The following is a 22,519-nucleotide window of genomic DNA, read 5'->3' on the forward strand; positions in this document are numbered from 1 at the left end:
GTATGCTGAATAAATCAGAGGAGTATTTCTGAGTGAGAGGGGGAAAAAATCCCAATCCCTTCAAACACTGCCCATGGATGCAACCAGTCATGAGAAAGCCAAGCACATGGACAGGCAAAACCAGCAAGTTGGACACAAACACACACACACAGTACATTCATTTCAAACCAGAGTTGGAGGAAAATGAATACATGTGACTGGAACCTCATTACAAAAATAGCAACAGCTTTGCCACTAAATACTAAAGTGGAAAAAACCTTACATACAACTATTAAATATACACAACCATAGATGTTTATACATTTATATCAAACTTCAGCCTGCAGGAAAGCTGCTGCCTAGCGAATAATGTCTTCTTGCAATGAGTGCATCTAAAAAATGTGTGTACAGTGTATATAGTATACAGTAAAACTACAAATATCACTGTTTTTTTGTAATTCTACTTACATGATTTTTGAATCCCCCTATCTGTTAAACATGACCAATTGACCGATCTCCTGGTACTGAATCACACACACACACCATCCCCCTCCATCATCTTACTGTACAATGCAGTGTTGTCAGTGGCTTGACATCTTTCCCCGGAGACTGTGCTTGACAGGTCTACTTAGATCGACAGTCAGACGGACAGGTAGAGTTATTAAATATGTATTGCATTGCAGTGATAGGACCCCGGGGGCCATTAGTCATTATAAATATATAATTTAGCACTGCTGCATATTTCAGCCTCCTGGACGAATGGCATTCTAGCATACATGTCTCCTGATTAGCATCTCAATGCTTAAATGCATCTCAATTAGACTGAGTGTCAGCGCGCATTTGGTGAGGCAGCGATCGAGGTGAAATGGGCCGATGTATAAATGAATGAATAAATAAATAAGCACTGTGGAGGAGAAAGGAACACGGGAGGAGTCAGGTGTCGCTGACCAGCAGCTTGCAGATTTGCTGATAGATTGACTGTGAACCCTTCTGGACTGTTTAATAGCAAAACAAATCAAATCGTCCTCTCTCACTAACTTTCAAGGTCTGACAAGCTATTTTTTCCTCTTGACACAACCATTCACCTGCTCTCTCCTTTTTCTTTCTGTTGAATTCCACGTTCCTTCTTTTTCAAACCTGCCTTTGTCTCTCCTCTATTCCTCTGTAATCTGTCTTTCCAATTCCTTTACCGTCCCCGTGACCAGTCCGTCTTGTCAACCTCTTTTCTTCTTCTCTACTAAAAATTCTTGGCCTTTCTCTTTCAAAGATTTTCTATTGTCCTCCTTGTGTCTTTTTCTTTGGCAAACTGTTTCCTTAATCTTTAAACATATCCTTCTCTGTTTAATCTTATCTTCTTGATATTTCTGCTACCACTGCCCGATTCTGTCTCACATTAGATATTTGCAATTTTCAAAACTGGAAATATATTTTGAGTAATTTGTCTGCTGATTTGTCTCTTTTTTCTCTTTCTGTCTCTCTATCTAGGCATTACACCCTTCATTTCCTTTCAAGTTATATTCATCTCTTTTTCCCTTCTCTCCCTCCTTTCCTTGTGACAGAGTGTGTTGACACCGAGCCAGAGGGCCGAACCCGTCACTTCAACTGCTAGTGAATCAATCATCTGAGTTAGAATCAATACCAAAGAACCGTATCTTGGACTAGCAACAGACTTTTCTGGCTCTGCCTCACAAACAGACTCACACCCTCAGTGCCAGCCACTCTTAAATTAATACACAGCATCTGCAAGATTTGCATGAGAATGCAGCCATGCATGCATAGAGAAGTATTTATGATGTATGATGACTTGTATCATTTACAATACCCAGCCTCACTCAGACTGATTTCAAACCCAATTGTGTTAGATCACTTTATCATTGATGTGTGCACCTCTGCAGCGGGAAACCACCACTTATCAGCCCACTACAAGCACATTAGAAAGATATAATAGGCCTCAGCAGCAGGGGGTGGACTCAAATTGGTGCAGAGTGTCTGATCGCCAAGGTGTGGTGCACTTTAAAGATACAGCACAGACAAAACTATGTGTCCCTTAGCAATTATGTCAAATTTAGCAGAAATCATTTGCAAGAAGAGGAGGTATGTTGTGCACAGTGACACATAATGACAGTGAAACAGCAAGGCTTCCTGTCGTATCTGCAACATTTGACGATATCACTTCTTCTCCTTGAGCAGACACCAAGTATCAGCTATGACAATGTAATACTTATCTCTCCATATACTCACCACCAAAAACAATAAAACATGAATGGAATACTTATTCAGGAAGACAAGGTATATTAATGCATTATCAGTCAAATTACTAATACTTGTTATGGCCATTGATATTTTTTGCCTAAATATTGTCTATTGTATAATCTCAGCAAGAGTGACTTTTACATCAGTGAAGGAGTGTGTTAATGTACGCCACTCATGCTGATTATAACAACATGGTATCTAAATAGGGTCTGCTGCACTGATTGTAATGTCAGGGGAGTTAAACATAGCAGCAATAAAATTATATGGTATGACAGCAACATCAAATATACTATTGTTTATCTTAGTAGAAAACAGAAATGCTTGGAAAAGTGAACTGAACTAAAATAAATGGTAGCTAAAGCTGCTACTGCAAAGAAAAACAAACAAATAAATGGGTAAATCGGGTAAATATTTCACCATTGTGAAATGATGTTATATCTCAAATATCTTTACCTAAATGTGTGTATTTCCCGCAGTACAAATAATAACGTGCATTCACACTATTATGTCATTTGTTTGCTTTTTATCTAAAGTGCTTTACTGGGTTATCCCACACCAAATGGAACATCTTACTAAAAAAAACCCACCCTTACTGATTCTCCCAGTCCAGCTGGAATTACCACGTAATCAACTTTCTAATGTAATCTCTACTGTAAGCAAAATTTTATACAGAATGTGTTTGAACCTAAAATTTTCTGCTCATTAGTAGCCCTTATGATCTAAAAAAAATACACACCTTGTCTCTGGAAAAGTCGGCTGCTGACAATTTCAGTCATGGAGGACACCTTCTGTTTCTGGAGTTTGTCAGGGGGGATGCAGGAATAAAAGTCATGTAGTAACCGACTGGAAAGAGAAAAAGCAATAGTGGGGTAGAATTAATAATCAGCAAAGTCATTGAAAGGGAAAAGCAACATTGTTTTTAAATAAGCCCAATAAATATTCACAAGCAAATTTCTACACAATTGTGTTCTGAATGTGAGCAAGAAATGAATAAATCTTTAAACTCCGTTTGTTTGTGCAATGTACCTGATTTTAGGTTCAAATAAATCCCTCTCTCATTAAGTATTGCTTAAGTACAGCTCATCATTAGGTTAAAAAATGCAAAGGCAAGAGATGTATCACAGTGAAAACAGAGGTGTATTATGATAACAAATGAAGGCACAGAGTTTGCTTATTGTCCGCCCCAAATTCAATTTTAGAATAATTAAACGGGTTGGTTGCAAGCCCTGATGCCACTTAGAAAGATTGAATGTTCAGAGCACGGCAAGCACTCTGTCTCCATATTCTGTCTGTATGTCACTTTGTCTCTGTCCCCAAAAATTATGCCACACAGGTGGCGGTAGCACTCTCTATAATGGCATAAAAGAATGAAATGCACACCCTCTGCTCCCAAACAAAAACATGATAAAAAAACGTTTGTGTGACTTTTGATGTGCCTCAGCTGGGCTTGGGGGACAGAGTGAGGCACAGAGGCTCAGTTCAGACTTATCAGGCCCACTAATCATCTAAGCTGAATCTAATTAAAATCCAAAATGTCAGCGAATACCCGATGGGCATACAAAGTACACACAGAACCAACAAAACCCAGCTTAGCTGACAATGTCTGTGCTAGTACCACTGCACAGATCACACTACAGGTGAGTTGACAAGGTGTAGGAATGTGACTATACAGGAGAGGAGAAAGCTTTGATGTCCACCTGATAGAAGGTGATTGTAATTCACACAGCTTGCCTGTGGAAACACTGCTCAAGGCAATTCTGATCAGGAATGCAATAGGGACCTGACTTTCAATCTGAGATGGGTGGGATATGTTTGTGTGTGTGTGTGTTAGTGTGGGTAAAGAATTGCACAAGACAGACAATGAAGGATGAATGAATATGCGTGGCAGAGAAGATCAATGAGGATAGACTATGGGAATATATGCCATGACTTTTAACTCTGCCCCTTTCAGCACCTTTCTACCTGTCTACAGTGTGTGTATATTTGCTTGTGTGTCTGTCAGGTAGGTGTTAAAGGTAGCACCTTAATGACACCTTGCTACATCAAGCCACTAGAGGGACTGAACTGACAGATGCAGTTAATCCCCAAATACAGCCACTGCACACAAAAACACGCACAGGTCACAGAAAGGTGAAAAGAGATATTAGGAGGATGTGTGTTTGAAATGGAGCATGGCAGGTCATGAAAACATCGATTAAAATCTTCTATTGGTAAAGTGATAAGGTCAGTCCAAAGATGTTTGCTTGGCTGTGGGATTGTTAGTTGCCAAATAAAGTGCCTGAAATCAGCCAATTGGTGAAGTAGGTGTACTGATTTCCTGAGCTAAAGGGTAGATTGTAAGTTTGATTCAGGGTCACGGAGAGGTTAAGCCAGTCTTTCCAAGGCAGTTTGTTCTTCAGAAGCCTCAAAATAAAGAAAAGAGGTTCCAATGGCCTTAGTTAGATGGTTTTGTGAAATTGTCATTTCTCTCAGGGGCACATGGAGGAGCTGCAGAGAGTGTTCAAGTGTTTGTCCTTGTGTCTATGTCGATCTGATGAGATTTTTATCACCTGATAAAGAAAGTAAGGCCTGACCAAGATGGAATGTGTTAGAGACAGAAAAATGGGGGTCACTGAACAAAGCCAAGAGGAAAACCGAGTTGAAAGCTCCTATATATCCACTTCTATCAAGTGTGCCTGAATAAGACCAAAGATAAGGGGCTAGTGTGTGTGTGTGTGTGTGTGTGTGTGTGTGCGCGCGTTTATAGGTGAGCTTACCTGAGGAGTTTGGCATCAAATACTTTTTCAACATCATGCAGGACAGTTGGCAGATACTTCAGTGCAGCAACCTGATGACACACACACACAGAGGCACAATAATATACTCTTCACATGTATAAGAAATTATCCATGTTAAATCTTCACAGTGGTGCGGGTCTGTCTGCCTAACTTAATGTGAGCTGTCCGTATGTGTGTGTTGGTGTAAGTAGTGAGAATAAGAGGAAAAGACTAAGCAGCAGATGTAGTAAAAATTGGATTGAGAGATCACATTAGAGAAGCGGAAATGTGAGGAGAAGATGGGTTAGACACAAATTTTAGAAGAACAGAAAAAAGCAAAAATGATGTGAGGATAAAGATGAAAAGGAGAGGAGTACTAGTTGGCTAAGTGTGGATGCAGGGTGAGTGCATGTGATTACCCTGAGCAACAGCGTGGTGGTGTAATCTGTTCCCATCAAGTTGTTGATGGACTCAAAAAGCCTTTTCAGAGACTCCTCAAACTCTGCCTGCTCCTTCCCCTCATACAGCCTAGGAGGGAAGAAGAAAGTTAATCGAAATGCAACAGAGAAACAAAGATGTGGAGAAAGACAGAAAACATGAGAGTGTCTAAAAACATAACATGTTGATTAACAAACTGCGATAAAGTAGACAGATTGAGGAGGTTAGGCACCTGTTGGAAGACAGCAGGTGTGATGAAAAATAATGAGGGAAAGAGAAAACGAGATTTTTTTTTTTACAGTATTTTTCTTAGAAAAAAATAATGACAAGACTATTAGGTGACACAAAGGGGATTGCTTGATCTCTTTTATCTATTGAACCAGGTGTGACTCAACTGTGTTACTACATTAGTTGCTGTTTGGAATCTTAAAGGTTGTACTTTAAGTAAATTCTGAAGCTCCAAGTGCCATTCTGCTTAAATAATTAAACTGCAGAGCAATGCAGTAATTCACTGCACTACATTTGATTGCAGTAAACTGGTGCATTCTGCAGTAAGTAAAACTAAATATTGATAAGCAAGCCTGCTGTAACAAAAAAATTCTCCAACTTAAAAATTCTTGGTTTATCGCTGTTGCTGCTGATAACGTTGCATTCAACCACCCACACATCGTTTACTCTTCCTCCAGCCCCCCTCCCCCTCCTGTCACTATCTCCCCCTGTGTGATGCAGTTACGCTGCACAGTTGTTAATTACAATGGAAGTTATGAGTGCTGGAGGGAAGGATTACCATGTGGCACACAACGAATTTAGCATGTGGAGGGAGGGATTAGGTGGTAACACAGAGAGGTATTATCACTGGGCTCTTTGCAGAGTACAGTTATGATTACAGACGCATTGTCCTGCTTAATCCACCAGCTCTGTCGGTGCATAAGTGTGTGCATGTCAGTGTAGAGATATCTAGATGTATCAGGGTCAGTGCTGTTAGCGGGGTGGTTAGATGGTATACTAACAAACACAAGGTACATACACCACACAGTTGATCAGAATAGTAGTTAATACTGTGCCAAAAACATCTATAACTTGTGTAAAATAAGTGAAAGACAAACCAAAGGATGGAACTGAAACTAAGGATTTACAGTTCCTGGACACATTCAGACATTATAAACTATGCAGAAATACAAAAGAGGGTTATAAGTACAGAATACATAAGAGGAGGATAAAGTAATGTTCTGTTATGTGATGTTAAAGCATAGTCACTTTAAATATTGTCCAATTTGTTTTCTGTGTTTGCCCATGCACTCCGTTAAACAAACCCCTTTAGGCCAATCAGAAAATAGAACAGACAGGAATTCATTATAATATGTTTTTGTCCATTAAGCAGGATGACACATAAATATGCATCACCGGTATCGTTATAACAAAGTCTCCATATAATGAAATGTCATAGTGAGAATGAAACAAATTAAGAGTGTTGTGATTACAGTGGAGATACGTAAAAACTCACAGTAATATGCTTATCTAATATGATATTATCACATTTACGAGAAAAAATATATTTTTTTAAATGTGGCATGAATCCAGTCAGCTTCTATGAAAAACAGATATTAGGAGGGGAGGATGGAAATGAGGTGAGGATGACACCAAAGAAGGAATATAGAACATAGCGGATGTTCTCATATAAAAGGCAACTATGCTATGCAAAGCTATAATAAAGGAGGAAGAGATGAAGGAGAAAAAAAATAGGTGAAGGTAGGAGAAAAATGTGGTATTGCGTGCCTTACATATTTTTTAAGTTAAACATCACACATTTCCAACACACTCTGCATAAACACAGAGCTGGTTTGACAAGCTAATAAATCTTCAATGCCACCTATTAACTATTAATAGCTACAAGTCTTAGTGGTGATGATGATGCCTTATAGATGCACTGATAGCACCGGTGGCTCCTCTCAAATACCTGATTCTCTGCTGGCATGATAAGGCCTTATAGAAGGAAGACAAATGTTATGTGAAACTTAAGATGCAGAGGAAGTTGAAACTGTCTGCAGCAGGTAGTTGGGAGACAACAGATAGCGGAAGAGAGGGAGAGAAACAGAGAGGAGCGCTATCGCTGTAGAGATACCCAGGGGAGGCTGGCGACTGAAGCTCAGTCGATCCAGGAGCAAAGAAGGGATAACATGATACACAAACACACAATGAACCTATATCTGTGTCAACATGCACATGCCTATGCCAGCACAAACCTCCATAGACATACAAAACATCTCATTGGTAATCTGAAGCCAGGTAAAAAATATAAGCACTCACTTAATTAACACACAATTGATGCTAAACCACTGACTCCTACCCTGTCATACATAAGGGACCATGAATTTAGCTTGGATAGTTTGATGCCCTAGCAGCAGCAGGATGAGACAACTGTGGTTGTCAGGATTTATTGACATTAAATGAGTATACCGTGTTACTCAAATTCATTAATCTGGCCCAGTTTTCAATTTGTCTTTTAATAAACAGATATTTGCAAAAAACAAAAAAAAACATGACTCTTTAGATTAAAAAGACAGTGTCATTGTCCAGTAGATTGATAAAATCAAAGTGCACACAAACGCACAAAGACCCCTTCAATACTAAACTGCACATGATTGTGTCTACACATGCCAAGTCACCCAGAGGCATGTCACTTACTGATCTGTCAGCATCAATCTTCACACCAAAGTTATAAACAGTGTTTACACTTGTCATATGGTGTAGCACTGGGCTCAGCACTGTGGGTGTCTCTGAACTTTTGTCTGCCCATGTTGACTGCCCATTCAGCAGTGCTGCCCTGACATTAGCTCTCATTTGGTCTCTGCACTTCATCATCAATGCTTATTAGCAGCGTTAGTGCTGTAATCAGCAGCCTTTTCTCACAGAGCTGTCAAAAACGATTACTTTGGCAATGCAGAGTCACTGGGTTGTCTGTGTGTGTGTGTATCACTGTGGATCGAAAAAGAACTTTGAAGTCATTATCATAATCATCAGTCCACAAAAAAAAAAAATCACACACTCACTGGGAGTACAGCATGCGTGAACGGACGATGAACTTGAAGATGTACTCGAGAGCTTTGAGGGTTCGGAGGATGGGCTCACACTGTTCTCCTCGACTGGACACATCCAGATACCTCTTCAGCACCGACATCAGCTTCCTGGCAGAGAATTATATAGAAAAGATAGGGCATTTTTTTCTCATGTTCCACAGATTGGAAAATTAATCATTAACTCAATTTTTCACTTCCATAGAGCAGAAAGATAGAGCACGGCAGAGAGACAATAAAAAAGGAGGTAGAGAGACAGACGAACCAGCAGGGAGTTGACATTGACAAAATAGCAAAATAGTATTTCACACCCCACCAGATGTGCCTTTCATACAGCTCACCAACATGTTTATTTGCCTTCAGATGCAAATAAAACAATAATTCTGAAATTATGTGTGCACACTCCACAGGCACATATAAGTACTCCAAAATGTCAAAGCACCCCCCACTCTAAGGGTCTTTAAAAGTAGCATATTTACACATAACACAGTAGGTGTATATTGGGTCAAGACTTGTACCTTCCTGGCAGCTCCATTTATATGAAATGGTAATAGGGGATCACCTACTAACCGCTATAAAACTACTCAATCCTCTTAAACAATAAAAGTACCCTTAAAAACAGAACACTAATCTGGCTTCATTGCCATTAGGGTGGCCTTTAAAATATTACCATTCAGTCTTCCCTGGTTTTGTTTTGGTTCATGGCTTAAAGGCACACACAGGAGGATTTATTCTTTTTGAGAGCAGTTTAAAATGTAGTGAGAGGGAGTTAGAGAGTTTTACATAACAGCCTCTAGGCTGACAGGCGATAAGCTGCAGTGGCCCTCTTAAAGAGGGTGAATACCAACACACTAGCTGGGGAGGAATGGAGTGATGAGGAAGAGACAGATGAACAGATGGAAAAGAGAAAAGAATAAAAGCAGAGGAGGAGAGTGGCAGGAATAATTGGGCAAACAGGATGCTAAGAGGAGGAGTAGAAGCTGTTAGGGGAAGCGAAACAAGATGAAGGGGAAAAAGAAGGCAGGAGGCGTCGACATCTTTTTAATTTCCTACCCGAAGTTCTGGCAATGCAAACAAATGTTTTCTCAAGTGCCCGGCAGAATCAAATGAAGTGAATTAAAGAGGCGAAGAAGCATACAGGGCTGTTTAAAACTAGCTGAGGATACAGTAAATAGACAAATTCTCCAAAGGCAAACACACAACAACCCCCAGGGTTAAGTGGATACAATGGAGTGTTTAGTCACCTTCTGTTGAATAATGCTTTGTGACTACAGTACTGCATTCTATCCAGCTGTATATTTTGATCAGTACTTATTCTGATGCTGCTGGTATCCACTTTGTCTCCAACACCCTTAGTTTAATGGTTCTGCAGCTTATTAAACTTTTTTCTTGGTTCTTTGTTGGCTTGGTATCACACATTAGTTGCATTTTTCAGTTTATTGAGAGTACACTAAAGGAGGTACCTATGCACAGTGTACTACCCTAAAATGTACCTCTATACAAGTGTTGCTCTGCCATATTTTATGGTGATATCACCACATACAATTCACTATCAAGCCCTCTCATCTGCCTCCTGTTGAGGTGTTCACGTCAAGCTGCACTTCACTATCCACCAAACACTTTCATATGCTGCAGCTGCATGAAGCAAAACAGCAGGGACCCTTGGAACAGAATCTATGAACTCAAAAGTGAATTCTTCACATAGCTCTACCTTTATTCTTTCAGGGAAGACGCGATAAAGGAAGACACCTACTTGTAGGCCAGTGTAGCACTGAAATGCTGCTTGATGTAGGCCTCCAGCACTGTGTTGAAGTGCTGGAACTTCCTGTCGGCGATCAGCCCTATGATGTGTATCTGTCAGGGAAAAAAAGCGAGGAAAGACAAACGGAGATGGTAACATGTTACATAGCAGTAAACATTTATAAGCCAGATGAGAAGTTATGTACAATCATCTGACATTTTTATTTGGAAAGATGACATAAATATGTCAAACTCAATACATACAGAGACAGCCTGCCGAGGAATCAGCTGCATGAGCTGGCAAGGCACACACACAGACAAAAAAAAACATTGCCCTAACACACACACAGCACGCACTCACCAAGGCATCAAATACAAGTATGTCATAGTCATCAGTCTGAGAGTGTTCCATCATAATGTTGAACAAGGCATCCAGAGTGTCCTGCAGAAACTGCACATAAAAAGACAATGGAGAAAACTGGTGAGCATACACACGTGCCAGTATCCACACATGCACACTTTATTCACACTACACTGACCTTGACCACCTCCTCTCCATCAATGATTTTGAGTTTTTCTAGGTTTTCTTTGAGGAGCTCAGGTCGAGTCCTCCACTTGAGCAGTCCCAGCAGGCCCACTGAAAACAAAAGACGGAATATTTTCTGCTCCATTTCATGTACGCATGCACTGTTTCAAAGAAGGATGCTGTTACAATAAAAGCACAACAAAAATGCCTGCTGACAATATAATTTTTAACAAATTTACATTTTTCACTTTTCTTTAACATCTGACAACATGTGTTTTCTCCTGTAGTGCAACGAATGCAAAATATGCACATCCGCAAAATGCTATTTGTGTGTTTTATATCCTTATAATTGTACAGTGATTCCTTTATATACAGTATACAGTGTATCTACTTATACAGTTTAATACACATATGATATTAAAGGGTGCAGCAGTCTGTGGCTAAACGAGCTACACAAGGTCCCCACTGTCTCATACAGATGTGTGTGAGGGGGGTTGTTCCAGATGCTTGACAGTTTGGCCGACACCCTCCTCTCACCTACAGAGTCCACTGAGTCCAGGGGACAACCCAGGACAGAGCGAGCCCTCTTGACCAGTTTATCCAGTTTTCTCTTTTCCCTGTCTGTACACCACTCCAGCAGACTACTGCATAAAATGTTAAATTCTTCATTTTATTATATTCTGAACATTTAAACCGGTTTCTGTCATCAATTATGCTTCAGTTTGACGCGAGGCAGATTTCCTGGTCTCTGTAGGGCTGCCTGCTTAAAGCGTTCCCTGTCCAATAATTTCTGACTCACCACGCCAAGCTGCACATCTGGTGGGTGGCCCAAAACAACACTGTGTACATGCACGCCCGAGTGCCTGTGTGTCTGCGTATGTAGTACAGGTGATTAATACAGCAGGATAATGTTCATTATAGTGATGGACTGGCTTCCTCAGTAACAGCTGTTGCACTGCACCTGTCGTAGATGCACCTTACTGTCTGCAATGTACGTGTGTTTCTGCATTTGTAGATTGCGCGTCAGCCTGAGTATGTAACGCAAAATGCCAACATTCCCTAATAAAACCCATGTAGTGCACACATAGCCCCCCCAATCTCCTCCACTTACTATTCCATGGACATAAACATCCACACACACTTGTAATATTCATGTAATTCACATACTGTTGACTCACTATGAACTGGCAAGATATGTCTTTCATCCGATGAACTGACCTTACTGTAACGGTAAGACCGCCTAAGTCTGAAATTGTAACCATCAATTTTATGGCTGTTATAAGCAAAAATGTAACATTTTGAACCATTTAGCCCAAGACAAGAGGCAACACTGGACCAGTATAAGTGCTTTCAGACTTAAAAGTGCTTTCTAAGCAGTGGATTTGTCCTCTAGCAGTTTAGCAACCAACCGATGATTCATTGTTTTGGCCTGGCCTGATTCCTCTGTTGAAAGAGGATTAATTAATTAATTAATTGAGTTAATTAATGTTTTTGACAACTCAGGTTTAATTTCAGACAACCTCCTGCTTTGACCTTCCTTCAGCTTTTGTTAATATATGGGTGTGTCTTTCTGAATAAAAATGTTTTGCCCTGCCAAGTCTCTAGGGCACAAATGTCAGCACACTGACACAAAGGAGACACGTAAACACTGTACGACCTTCCCCCAACAACGTGTAAGCCTACCATTCTGGGTGAGTTTGGTGGAGCAGACCAGGGTGGAGATGCTGAAGCTGTCTCTAGAGCTGACTGACAAGCCTCCTCCTCCACTCCCAGACACGCTGCTGGCACTCCGGTTCAGCGTTGCCATCTTGTGGTTGTCGCTGTGTTGGTGGCGTGTTGAAGGCAAGGACAAGTAGGAGTTCACATCTTCCATTCGCTTACTGTCACCCTGACAAGATAAACATAATTGTGAACCCAGTGGTGTTGACACAACAGAAATGCTACAACTTTGTTAGTGATGCCACAGATGTTTGGTGGGCATCTAAGCACCACTGAGACAAGAATTATGTTGTTGATACAGATGTGGGAAGAGAAAACAAAGAGGTACTGAGGTTTGCTACACTTGCAGTGATTCATCAGGTCAGTCCTGAGGGAAAACATAAAACAATGACTGAGGTCACCTGTTCCACAGCAGTATTCCTCTGGGATGGGTTATCTACTTCTGCCTAACCCAAAATTGAGTTTGTAAACTAAATTTGGAAACAGTGAGGCCAAGACAGGGCTGACACATACAAACAAGTAATTTTTCTTGTTTTAGATACAACAAAAGAAATGCAACAGTCAACATACTGTAGTGAAGACAGGATATTTTTAGATATAGATTTCTTATCTTAAGGTCACATATTAACTAAATAATGAGTGAGTGGTGAAAATTATCATCTGGTAAGAGATTGAGTGGCACAAAGACAGAAAGGAACGGAGGAATAACGAGAGATAATCGAGAAAGAGAGCAGAGGGGAAGCCTCCATTTGGTCTTTTAGCAGATCACAAGTAATTAATCTTCATTGTATTTGGCATTTTATCGATATGAGATTCAATCTTAGCTCTGGCTCATTTGGCAGAAAATCTATTTGGCTTCACTCAACCTGTCTGGGTGGCCATAATCTCCTGTCCAAACTTACTGTACAGTATGTTTATGTCTGCTTCAATGCAATTAAAAAGACAATGTAAAATGCTTTTAGTTGAATTACCATCTATTTGCATTTCCCACCTATTCTTAGGCAAATATTGTGTTCAGCTATCCAGAAAAAAATGAATAAACATGCAGAATGCTCATTGTGATTGTGGTTTCTGTATATGTCTGAAACCTGTGTACCGTATGTTGATGTACTATTCACTTGCATTCACAAATGAGATCAGGCTGGCAATAAAATTTGGAAGTTGCACTTCCATTTATAGAAAAACAACGGTGGTATTTATCTCATTCATTCTTTTCTTATTTCATTCATCTTCAATAAGGACACTAAGCCCATTCATGACTTCATCTGACCTTGAAGACTATAAGGTCATGCTGTCCATCCTGCAGAACTGTCCCATCCTCTTTCATCAGACGCACAAAGGCCATAGCAAAGTTCTTCTCACTCTTGTCCTTAGCTGGAGATGCACAGGAAATATATTTAAACGTGAAGTTAGGAAGGAGCATGGAAACACTGCGCAGAGACATAGGGATGAGGAAGGGAGAATGAGAACTTACAGGTTAGACAGGAGGAAAAAGTGCTCCTTTGTGTAATCAAATGTGTGCAATGATGCTTAGGGTACTTTTCTAAAGTGGTTACAATAATTTAGTCGTTTCAATGTCACATTATGCTCGGCAGATCTGAGTGGAGAATCTATTGAGAGAACAGGCAGATAGAGAAACACAGGGATGGTACTCACACTCCTGGGAGGACCGGTGTCTGAACATAAAGCGTAAATGAATCCTGTGCATTTCTTCCAGAGGGACTGCCACCTGGAGAATATCTCATGTTATATATACAGTACCACTACATCCTGTGCTTTTTTCTTACTTTAGGTTGGAATGAGTAAAGCCAATTGTAAGAAAACCTTTAATGGAAACTGAAAGAAGTGACTGCTGGAGAAGCCAAACACACACACACCTTAAATGTCTCCATCCAGCGGGGCTGTTTGATTTGGTAGTAGATGACAGACCTGTACTCACTGACCGCCTTATCCCCGGCTCCCAGACAGATGGAGTTCTAGGAAAAAGGGGGGAGAGAAAACTATGTGTCATTGTGCCTAGAGGGATTGTGTGTGTCTGTGTGTATATGTGCAACCATGTATGCCTAAGATGGATTTTCATTCTGGGATAAAACCCCATCCATGTGTTCCTGACTATGAGAAGCTGACTAAGACCTGGATCACTCCTGTATATGCTCACTGGCCCATTCCAGCTCAATCTCTTAAAAACACACAGAAATCTGCATCTGCATAACAAATCTGCTCCGTCTCACGTCTTCATGACTCACCTGTATGACTTTGCCCTCCTCATCACAGACCCACATGATGACCTCCACATTTTTCTGTGTTGTCTTGTTGTATTTGTCGAAGTCACCACCTTGTAAAGTGAGGTAGATGTCATTGCGAACATCTCCTGGCATGATGATCTCTGGAAAGCCAAGCTTGCGAGCCACTACAGTGCTGCGGTCGACCAGGTGAGGGTATTCCTTCCGAATCTGAACGATGTCGCCTACCAGAGCTTTCATGGTGACCCATAGACCTGAGGGTTGAAAGAAGGTGGAAGCATTAAAAGAATAATCCATAAATATTTTTTCTAAAGCTGCATTGTGGCCTGTTACTGCAATGTAAAGTCCTGGTCCTCCAAGTAAACTGCGCCATCATTGCTACAGGTATAAAGCTGCAAGCTTTGTGCCCACAGGTGGTACTAAGTCTACACAAAACAGGAGCTCAACATGCTGTAGTTGCACCTTTGCAGGCTTTACAAACTAGTTTTACACACTGCTCTGCAAATAAACTTCTCTGACAGCCAATTCAATCTGGAAAACAGTTCCTGTCCCATATATGCCATTCTTCAGTCATAGAGCATTTGTTTTTCACAGGTAATTTGTTTACCTCTCAATCTCACAGCCTGCACTTCAGCCAGGTACCATTTTTGTCAACAACTGCAGCAGATTTGACCTTTACTGTATAGTTACTTGTTCAAGTCTCCAGGTTAGTTTAATATATATATATATATATATATATATATATATATATTCAGGCATAATTTCTGTCATGTTAAATGTACTAACCTAAAAAAAATAAGGATCTAATTAGTAAAGAAAAACATTTTTGTGGGAATTCACCAAAGTAGAGATCCCATACTAAAAAAGCTTAACAGTGAGTGTTATTTAAAGGTAAATTGTGTTTTTATTCTTCTTTCTTCCCTTGGTAATTACATTACATTACATTATTTTGTACATTAGTGTTGAAAGTTACAGGTGAGAAGTATCAATATAAGTATGTTTTTTGACCTGTGAAAGTTCAATTTAATGCCACAAAATGTGTCTCCTTTGACAAACTACTCCAATCTATTTTAAAGACATGTTGATGAAGATTCTCAGTCATCCAGGTCATCATACGTAGAGAAGATTGAAGCAAGGCGTCTGGACTTGTAGAGTTTTCTAGAAGACGTTTCGCTGCTCATCCAAGCAGCTTCATCAGTTCTAACTGTTTGGTGGGGAAACGGTTTATATGTGGTTACAGACCTATGTGGGTGGGTCTGGGTAAAACTTAAAAAACTTAAAAACAATAGCACTAAATGTTTCCATACTTACCTGTGATGATCTGGCTGACTGGGCCAGGTGTGTCTAACGACTGGCTAAGGACTATGAAACTGCCGGAGGGGGACTGGTTGACAGCCCTTTGTTCTTACTGTGAGTATGTGCAAACTTCCTGGGAATGGATGGAATCACTGCATTGTATGTGGTAGAAAGATGATGTCTGAGGCCACCACCTCTGTTAAGGGAAGGTTTTTCCAGCTTATCATAGATGGCTTCCTTGACTCCTATCTATTTTAAACAATCTAAAAATTACATTTTTATTTCTCCTCCAAATAAGCAAATTCAAATGAAAGCAAAATAAATGCAAACCCACTTTCAAGGTTCTGCAGTGGTATATTCAGATGAGGACTAAACTTAGCATGTGCTGCACTGTGTAAACATTTAGAGGTCATGGGAAACATAAGGTTAAAATCAACAGTGGATGTGACACAGCTCTCGGTGATACTGTGCAATGTAAGAAAGCAACAATAAAGGAATGGGCCAGAAAAAGGAGAGAAGGGGTGAGCTATTTTAGGGAAATGTGCGAAATCTAGACCCACATTTTATATACCTACTGGGAAATGTTTGCATGTGTGAGAGTGTGAATGTGTGTGTACAATAGCAAAAGCATCTCAAAGTGAGAGGAAGGAGAGATTAGGGGTGTGTAATGTTAAGAACAGACATCTGGTGGCCTCACTTGCTTCATCCATATCTGCTCGTCCGGGCGCTCCTTTCATATCTAGGTTATGCCTAAAGCCTCCAGGAGCAAGCCAAGATAAAAGCTGGCCGATATGACAGTGCAGTCCACTACGCAGGGTTATTCTACGAACAAGACAGTGCCACCCATACAGGTTGTCAAAATCGGCCATAAACATGAGATAGTGGGCAATGAGACCGGAGGCCGGCGTGGGAGAAATAAAGGGTAAGTAATATGAAAACAACAACTCAAGGGCAGGTGCTATCCATCAGTATAATGTCCTTCATTTTCACCTGGGACATGGAAAGGGGTGGATGAAAAAAAAAAAAGGAAGAGACCGCTTTATCTGACCTCAAATGACTGCCGCATACGCAGTCCAGTAGGAACCATTAGTGCATACAGGTGCTCTAACTTTTGAAGTTCTATCACAGATACCGAACAGAGGGCACAGTCTGTGACTGTGAAACAGTACCTTGACCACCACTGTCTCCTCGGGATGCTGTCACTTTATTCAGTAAGGTGTGAAGAAAGTCATTCTCAGCAACCACCCTGAAGAAACAGAAACCATTACGTCTAATGAAAACATGCACACAGTATGTTAATTCTATGGATCTAAGCAAAATTTCACAAGAAAAGGTGGGACAGTGGTAGAAGAGGTGAAGTAACAAAGAAGGAAAATAGGACATACGGGAAGAAAGGGATGAAAAACTGCTTCTCCTCATCGCATTCAATCTTCCCTTTGATGATGTCACTAATGTCCATCACTGGCAAGAAAAGAAAACAATTTTTTCTGTGATGACAAAAATCAAAGAAAGCACTATACAGTTATTTTAATGTTGATATACATCAGCCAAACAGATGACATGAGGTTGTAGAGGATATAGGAAACTTTTTTGGAGCCAGGAAGAGCAACAGCAGCCTAAAGCACAGAAAAAAACAGGCAGTTGAGGGTCACTATCAATATTTTTGTTTTGTTTGTGTGGAAGATTGTGTTTGTTTGCATCAGGCAGCTCCCAGCACAGCCTCAATATGGTGATAATACAGGCAGCAGCTGGCAAATCAACCAAATTTCAAGGAACAGTTAAAATGACCAAAGAGGCTACGAAAAGTCATTAATGTTTGCAAATCTGGTCAAAATTGGAAATGAAATGAGACTGTAATATAATATATTCTCAGTTTTCAGAGAAAAATTCAAAGGTACCCTGGAGCCTTGTAAATAAGCAAAGAGTATGTTTGAAGTTTTTGTATGTCCTCAAGGTTAAGTGCCTTTCCTGTTTCATAAAGCGTTTAAAGAGATTCTTTTTGTATTTTGATAGCATTTGTGGTTGCATTAATATGTTTTCTGACACATGTCTTTACTGACATTAATCCATTATCACAAACTGGTTAAAAACTTCCACTGAAACGCTAACAAGGTTAATACTATTAATGCTAATAATAAGTACTAAATACTTTATTTATACATTGGCCAGAAGGATTTGCAATTTAGCAACACCTAGGACCCCAAAAGGTACCTGCAACCCCAAAAGGCCGCCTCAGGCCCTGAGTGAACTTCTTGTTGTTGACTTCTTTCAGGTCCATCCTGCCCACTCTCACTATCTGACAGATCAGATAAATCTTCTCTCTGCTCAGATCCTTGTTTCCTAAGTCCTGGTAAACAAAGACAAAGAGTAACATAAATGGGAATTAGAAAAGGGTTGGATGAAATGACGATCTTCAGAAGGGAAATCATTCCATTACAGTGCAGAGTCTACTGTGCAGAGCTCAGGAACAGTGCAACAGTGCCCTCCTGTGGTTACTTACTGTAAAGACAACCTTCAGGTTGTTGAGCATGTCAATCTCCTTAGGGAAACCTTTGCTGCCCCAGCGTACCAGGTAGTTCTCACTGAGAACACAGAGTTACACCTTTTACCATTTAGTGTTCAATACGATAGTAATAAGCAATATAATTTAACATCCAAACGCACGTTCTATTAGAAATTGCTGCAAATCATAAATAAATAGAAAGGATCCTAGAATATTATTGTGAGAGAACAGAGATACAGACAAAGAATACAGATTAGGAGAATATTATAAAGCAAAGGATTTCACAGATCAAACAAACACACACAGACAAAACTGAAAAAAGCTAACATCATGCAGAAAGGGTAGAGAGGCACTGGTAAGGGTTTATAGTAAAAAAAAAAAATTTTTTAAAAAATGATTGATGATCTATTCAGGTCTGTCTCAACCTCCAGTTGCAATGGCTGAGACATAGATATTCCAGTATGACAGTGAGTGACAGGCCATAACATCAGCACTGTCAGGCACCACACAGTGCTGCCAGTCAGTATCTGCTGCCCTGTAATTTTTATCTTCTGTATATTTATTTTTGGCATACCATTGTTCTAAATGAGTGATGCTCAACAATAGAAGGCAGCAGAAGGAGAGGTAAATAGACATGAAGACATGGAGGAGAAGGGGGGGGGCGAATCTGTGTGGGCATACATACTGAGAGACAGAGGTAATGTCTGAGCATCGATTCACTATTAGTGTTATTTACTTCAGATTTTAATGTGGTTAATTAGGAGTTAATCCCCTCATGGCATGAGTCATGTCAAGATATATAATAGAATGCTCCCATTCAGTGAACACTACTCCCCAAAAACTCATTTCAAATGAATGAAATGCAGAGACAAATATAATAACAGCGACATAATTATTTTAAACTGAAGACTACATCTGAATCCACATGGAAGGACATACTGCTAACAAAAGATGTATAAGTGGCACCTGATGATGGTCTGTTTGATGGGATCGTAGAGAGACATGAAGAGCTCCGAGTCTTCTCCAATGCGACACACAAAGTTCCTGACAAAGACGTAGAGGCTGTGTGTGGGGGAAGACTGGATCCGTGCTGAGATGCCGCTGTGGTCTGTCTGGATATTTGACTGCAGAGGAGGACAATAGTTTTAAGAGGGTAACATAGGAAGAAGATTTAAAAGGACAAAAAGCCGAACAAAAGGCATTCTTTTGTGACGATTTCTGATAACAAATGAGATTGTCTGGTATAATATTTTATGTGAAGCATCCTTCTAGTCTTATTGATGATTAATCAGTTTGTAAATTAAATTATTACTAAAGCTCATCTAACAGAAATGACTGGCAGAAAAAATACTATATGAGTGATTATTAAGCAGATAAAGTTTTCCTTTCTCTACTTTCTTTTTAAATAAACACACACAAACAGTGTTAATTCATTTACTGATACAAACCTATAAAGGTTTTAGCACAGTGTCTACTCCTGCCATTCTCACACCATGCCAAAGTGATTACAACATCTGCCCTTGCAACAACCTCCCCCCTCTATGAATCTTCCCTGTACCTGCTCCTCCTTGATGCGATCATTGATCTTAGCTGTGGCCTCCTCGTGAGCCCGAAAGAGACTGATGACGCTCGCTCGCTCTGGGTCCAAGATGTTCCCGTCCTCGTCTCGAACAACCTGATCCAGCTCCAGGATCCTAACATAGGAGGCAGAGTTTAAGGAAGATTAATAGATGGTGAATAAGGAGGCAGAACAAAGAGGAAACATAGAAGGAGAAAACAGGTAAGAGGAGTGTTAAGGAGTATATCAAATACAGAGTAAGAAAAGAGAGCTGTGCAAAGGAGATGAAACTAAGATGAATACAGCTTGTGGGGTGTGCCTGGTTGATGAAAATCGATACATGTGTGAGGATAAAATGTAGATTTATAATCTTACTTATTGCCATAGTCAATCTTGGAAGTAACCTTCTGCTTGAGTTCCTTGAATTCGTCACTAGGCAGGGTCCCAGACAGGAGCTGAGAACGCCACTCCATCAGTTCCCACATCAGTCTCTGGACCTGCTTCACGCGCATGTCTTTGTTGGCCTGGATACATACATGTGTGCTGTTCAGTACAAATTCAGACTCACATTCATAAACACAGTCAATGCTGTTTGATTTCATCAGTTGTATTATACCACAAAGAGCTGCTTCCATATGCTTCCCCATTCACGCAATGTGGTGGTCACCTCCTTCACCAGGGGCATCTCTGCAGACACCACCAACTCCTCATTTCTGTAGCCACATACAGACATACATATACAACAATTGAACACATTTAAAAAGCTGCCATTTGGGGAACTTCATAAACATTATTCCACTCACCCTCGTTTTTCAATGTTAACCTCCTTAAGATGGACAAAACTGACTGGGAACACTCCCTGGAAAGGAAAATATGTGAGCAACATGAAGGAGGAAATCAGCAAAAACTCTCAATGATCCACAAAACTAGGACAGAGGATGGTGCACATGCTGTATGATCAACAGTGTGCTACTTTCAACATAAGGCTCAATGGGGGGGAAGCAGATTGTGGGAATGTGTGTGTGTATGTTGGGGAGGTGGCTTACCTGATGGGCTTTGTTCCTTGCCGAGTAGCCTCTGTACCATCCTGACAGACAAAAGACAAAATGACTGTCGCTAACTATCTTACTAAAAACAGTACGATTCATCCATGATGGGATCACATTTGTAAAGCAACAGTACATCAGGACTGTTGAAGCATGTCACATCCATCTTGCAGGACATATATGCTAGCATCAACATAATCTTACTGCCATCTTACTATCTGAGAGTAAGACTGAGTTTATTGGGCAAAAATAAGACTCCCAATATTTGCTTACATACTCCATTGCAGATGAGACAGTTCAGAAAAAAAGTATTGAATACTGTTTATGATAATCACGTAATGCTTTATTGTAAGTTACAGGTATTGCTTGTAGTCTCACAATGAAAGCAAAACAAAACCAGGACTATCCTTACCATCACAGACCTCCTGGATGTAGACCGTATCTCCGATCTCCAGGGAAAGTTGCTTTTCTCCTTTGCCGACAAAATTCCACTTTACTAAAACAGAAATAATTTAAAATAATAATTAAAATTTATCTAAGGGTGAATCAATATCATTTTGTCTATCTGCAATAGCTCACAGGTTTAAACTGCTGCGATGGGTTTGTAAACAGGAGCTAGCTAACAGGAGGAGTATTTAAATGAAATCCATTTAACACTGGTCCAAAATATAATTATTTTACAATATGTGCATAAAGTTCATATCACTACATTGTCAGTAATAGTCAAAATGCTTGTAGTTGTTCAAATGCAAACACTTTCTTCCTTCTCCCTCCACTTCCTGTGCTGTTTCTTACAAAGACCAGGAAGGTGTTCTTAGTACATAAGGTAAACAACACCTTATTTCACCAAGGGGAAGTTAATATGTTACTAACTTATTTTAAAAGACCTCTACATTTATCATCCAACTTATGCAATAGGGCTAATGGGATTTAAATAAAGTAACAGTCTTGTTTTCTGCAGTATATAACTTTAATAAGTGATCATTTCAGTGCAACAGCTGTGATCGGGAATAGATCTGTTTTTACAATCATCAGAGGTCAGAAATCTGTGCCCTAGTTAGTGACAGGCTATCTAATGGCAACACTCACTGATCAACGCCGCCATATTCAACCCACATACACAGATAAAATACAGTCCGCACACAGAGCGAGCGGGATTGCACCGTCTGGTTTGTTGTTGGCCAAAATCAATCTTTCGCATATAAAACTGTCATTTTTTTAAGCAGTAATTGATTTTCTAGCTTCCATATTTATGTGCCGTATTATAAGGCATAATGCACGGAAATTGCCTATAGTTGTTGATTATTTCTCCATCATATAGAAATTTGGCTTATTTTCTCCTTTGTACATCCCACAGCTTATGCTGCCACACTTTTAAATGATCAATA

The 22,519-nt window shown here is 40.1% G+C and overlaps 1 protein-coding gene across 1 annotated transcript in view; it reads right to left on the reverse strand.

Annotated features, from left to right (window-relative positions):
- The window catches only part of dock2 (dedicator of cytokinesis 2), a 77,534-nt gene that overhangs the window by 54,579 nt on the left and 436 nt on the right, over window positions 1-22,519 (reverse strand). Inside the window, exons 2-24 of the mRNA XM_028415642.1 lie at window positions 21,544-21,627; window positions 21,132-21,172; window positions 20,889-20,944; window positions 20,702-20,798; window positions 20,461-20,609; window positions 20,086-20,221; window positions 19,494-19,651; window positions 18,525-18,606; window positions 18,236-18,371; window positions 17,410-17,485; window positions 17,194-17,270; window positions 14,732-14,982; window positions 14,363-14,461; window positions 14,142-14,214; window positions 13,756-13,859; window positions 12,450-12,654; window positions 10,780-10,877; window positions 10,602-10,691; window positions 10,254-10,354; window positions 8,477-8,611; window positions 5,408-5,516; window positions 4,989-5,059; window positions 2,969-3,075 (exon numbers count right to left, since the gene is read on the reverse strand). Coding sequence (XP_028271443.1) covers window positions 2,969-3,075; window positions 4,989-5,059; window positions 5,408-5,516; window positions 8,477-8,611; window positions 10,254-10,354; window positions 10,602-10,691; window positions 10,780-10,877; window positions 12,450-12,654; window positions 13,756-13,859; window positions 14,142-14,214; window positions 14,363-14,461; window positions 14,732-14,982; window positions 17,194-17,270; window positions 17,410-17,485; window positions 18,236-18,371; window positions 18,525-18,606; window positions 19,494-19,651; window positions 20,086-20,221; window positions 20,461-20,609; window positions 20,702-20,798; window positions 20,889-20,944; window positions 21,132-21,172; window positions 21,544-21,627 — 2,535 coding nt within the window. The remainder of the gene's footprint in view (window positions 1-2,968; window positions 3,076-4,988; window positions 5,060-5,407; window positions 5,517-8,476; window positions 8,612-10,253; window positions 10,355-10,601; window positions 10,692-10,779; window positions 10,878-12,449; window positions 12,655-13,755; window positions 13,860-14,141; window positions 14,215-14,362; window positions 14,462-14,731; window positions 14,983-17,193; window positions 17,271-17,409; window positions 17,486-18,235; window positions 18,372-18,524; window positions 18,607-19,493; window positions 19,652-20,085; window positions 20,222-20,460; window positions 20,610-20,701; window positions 20,799-20,888; window positions 20,945-21,131; window positions 21,173-21,543; window positions 21,628-22,519) is intronic.

Source organism: Parambassis ranga, chromosome 10 (assembly GCF_900634625.1).
Source record: "Parambassis ranga chromosome 10, fParRan2.1, whole genome shotgun sequence".
Classification (NCBI taxonomy): Eukaryota; Metazoa; Chordata; class Actinopteri; family Ambassidae; genus Parambassis; species Parambassis ranga.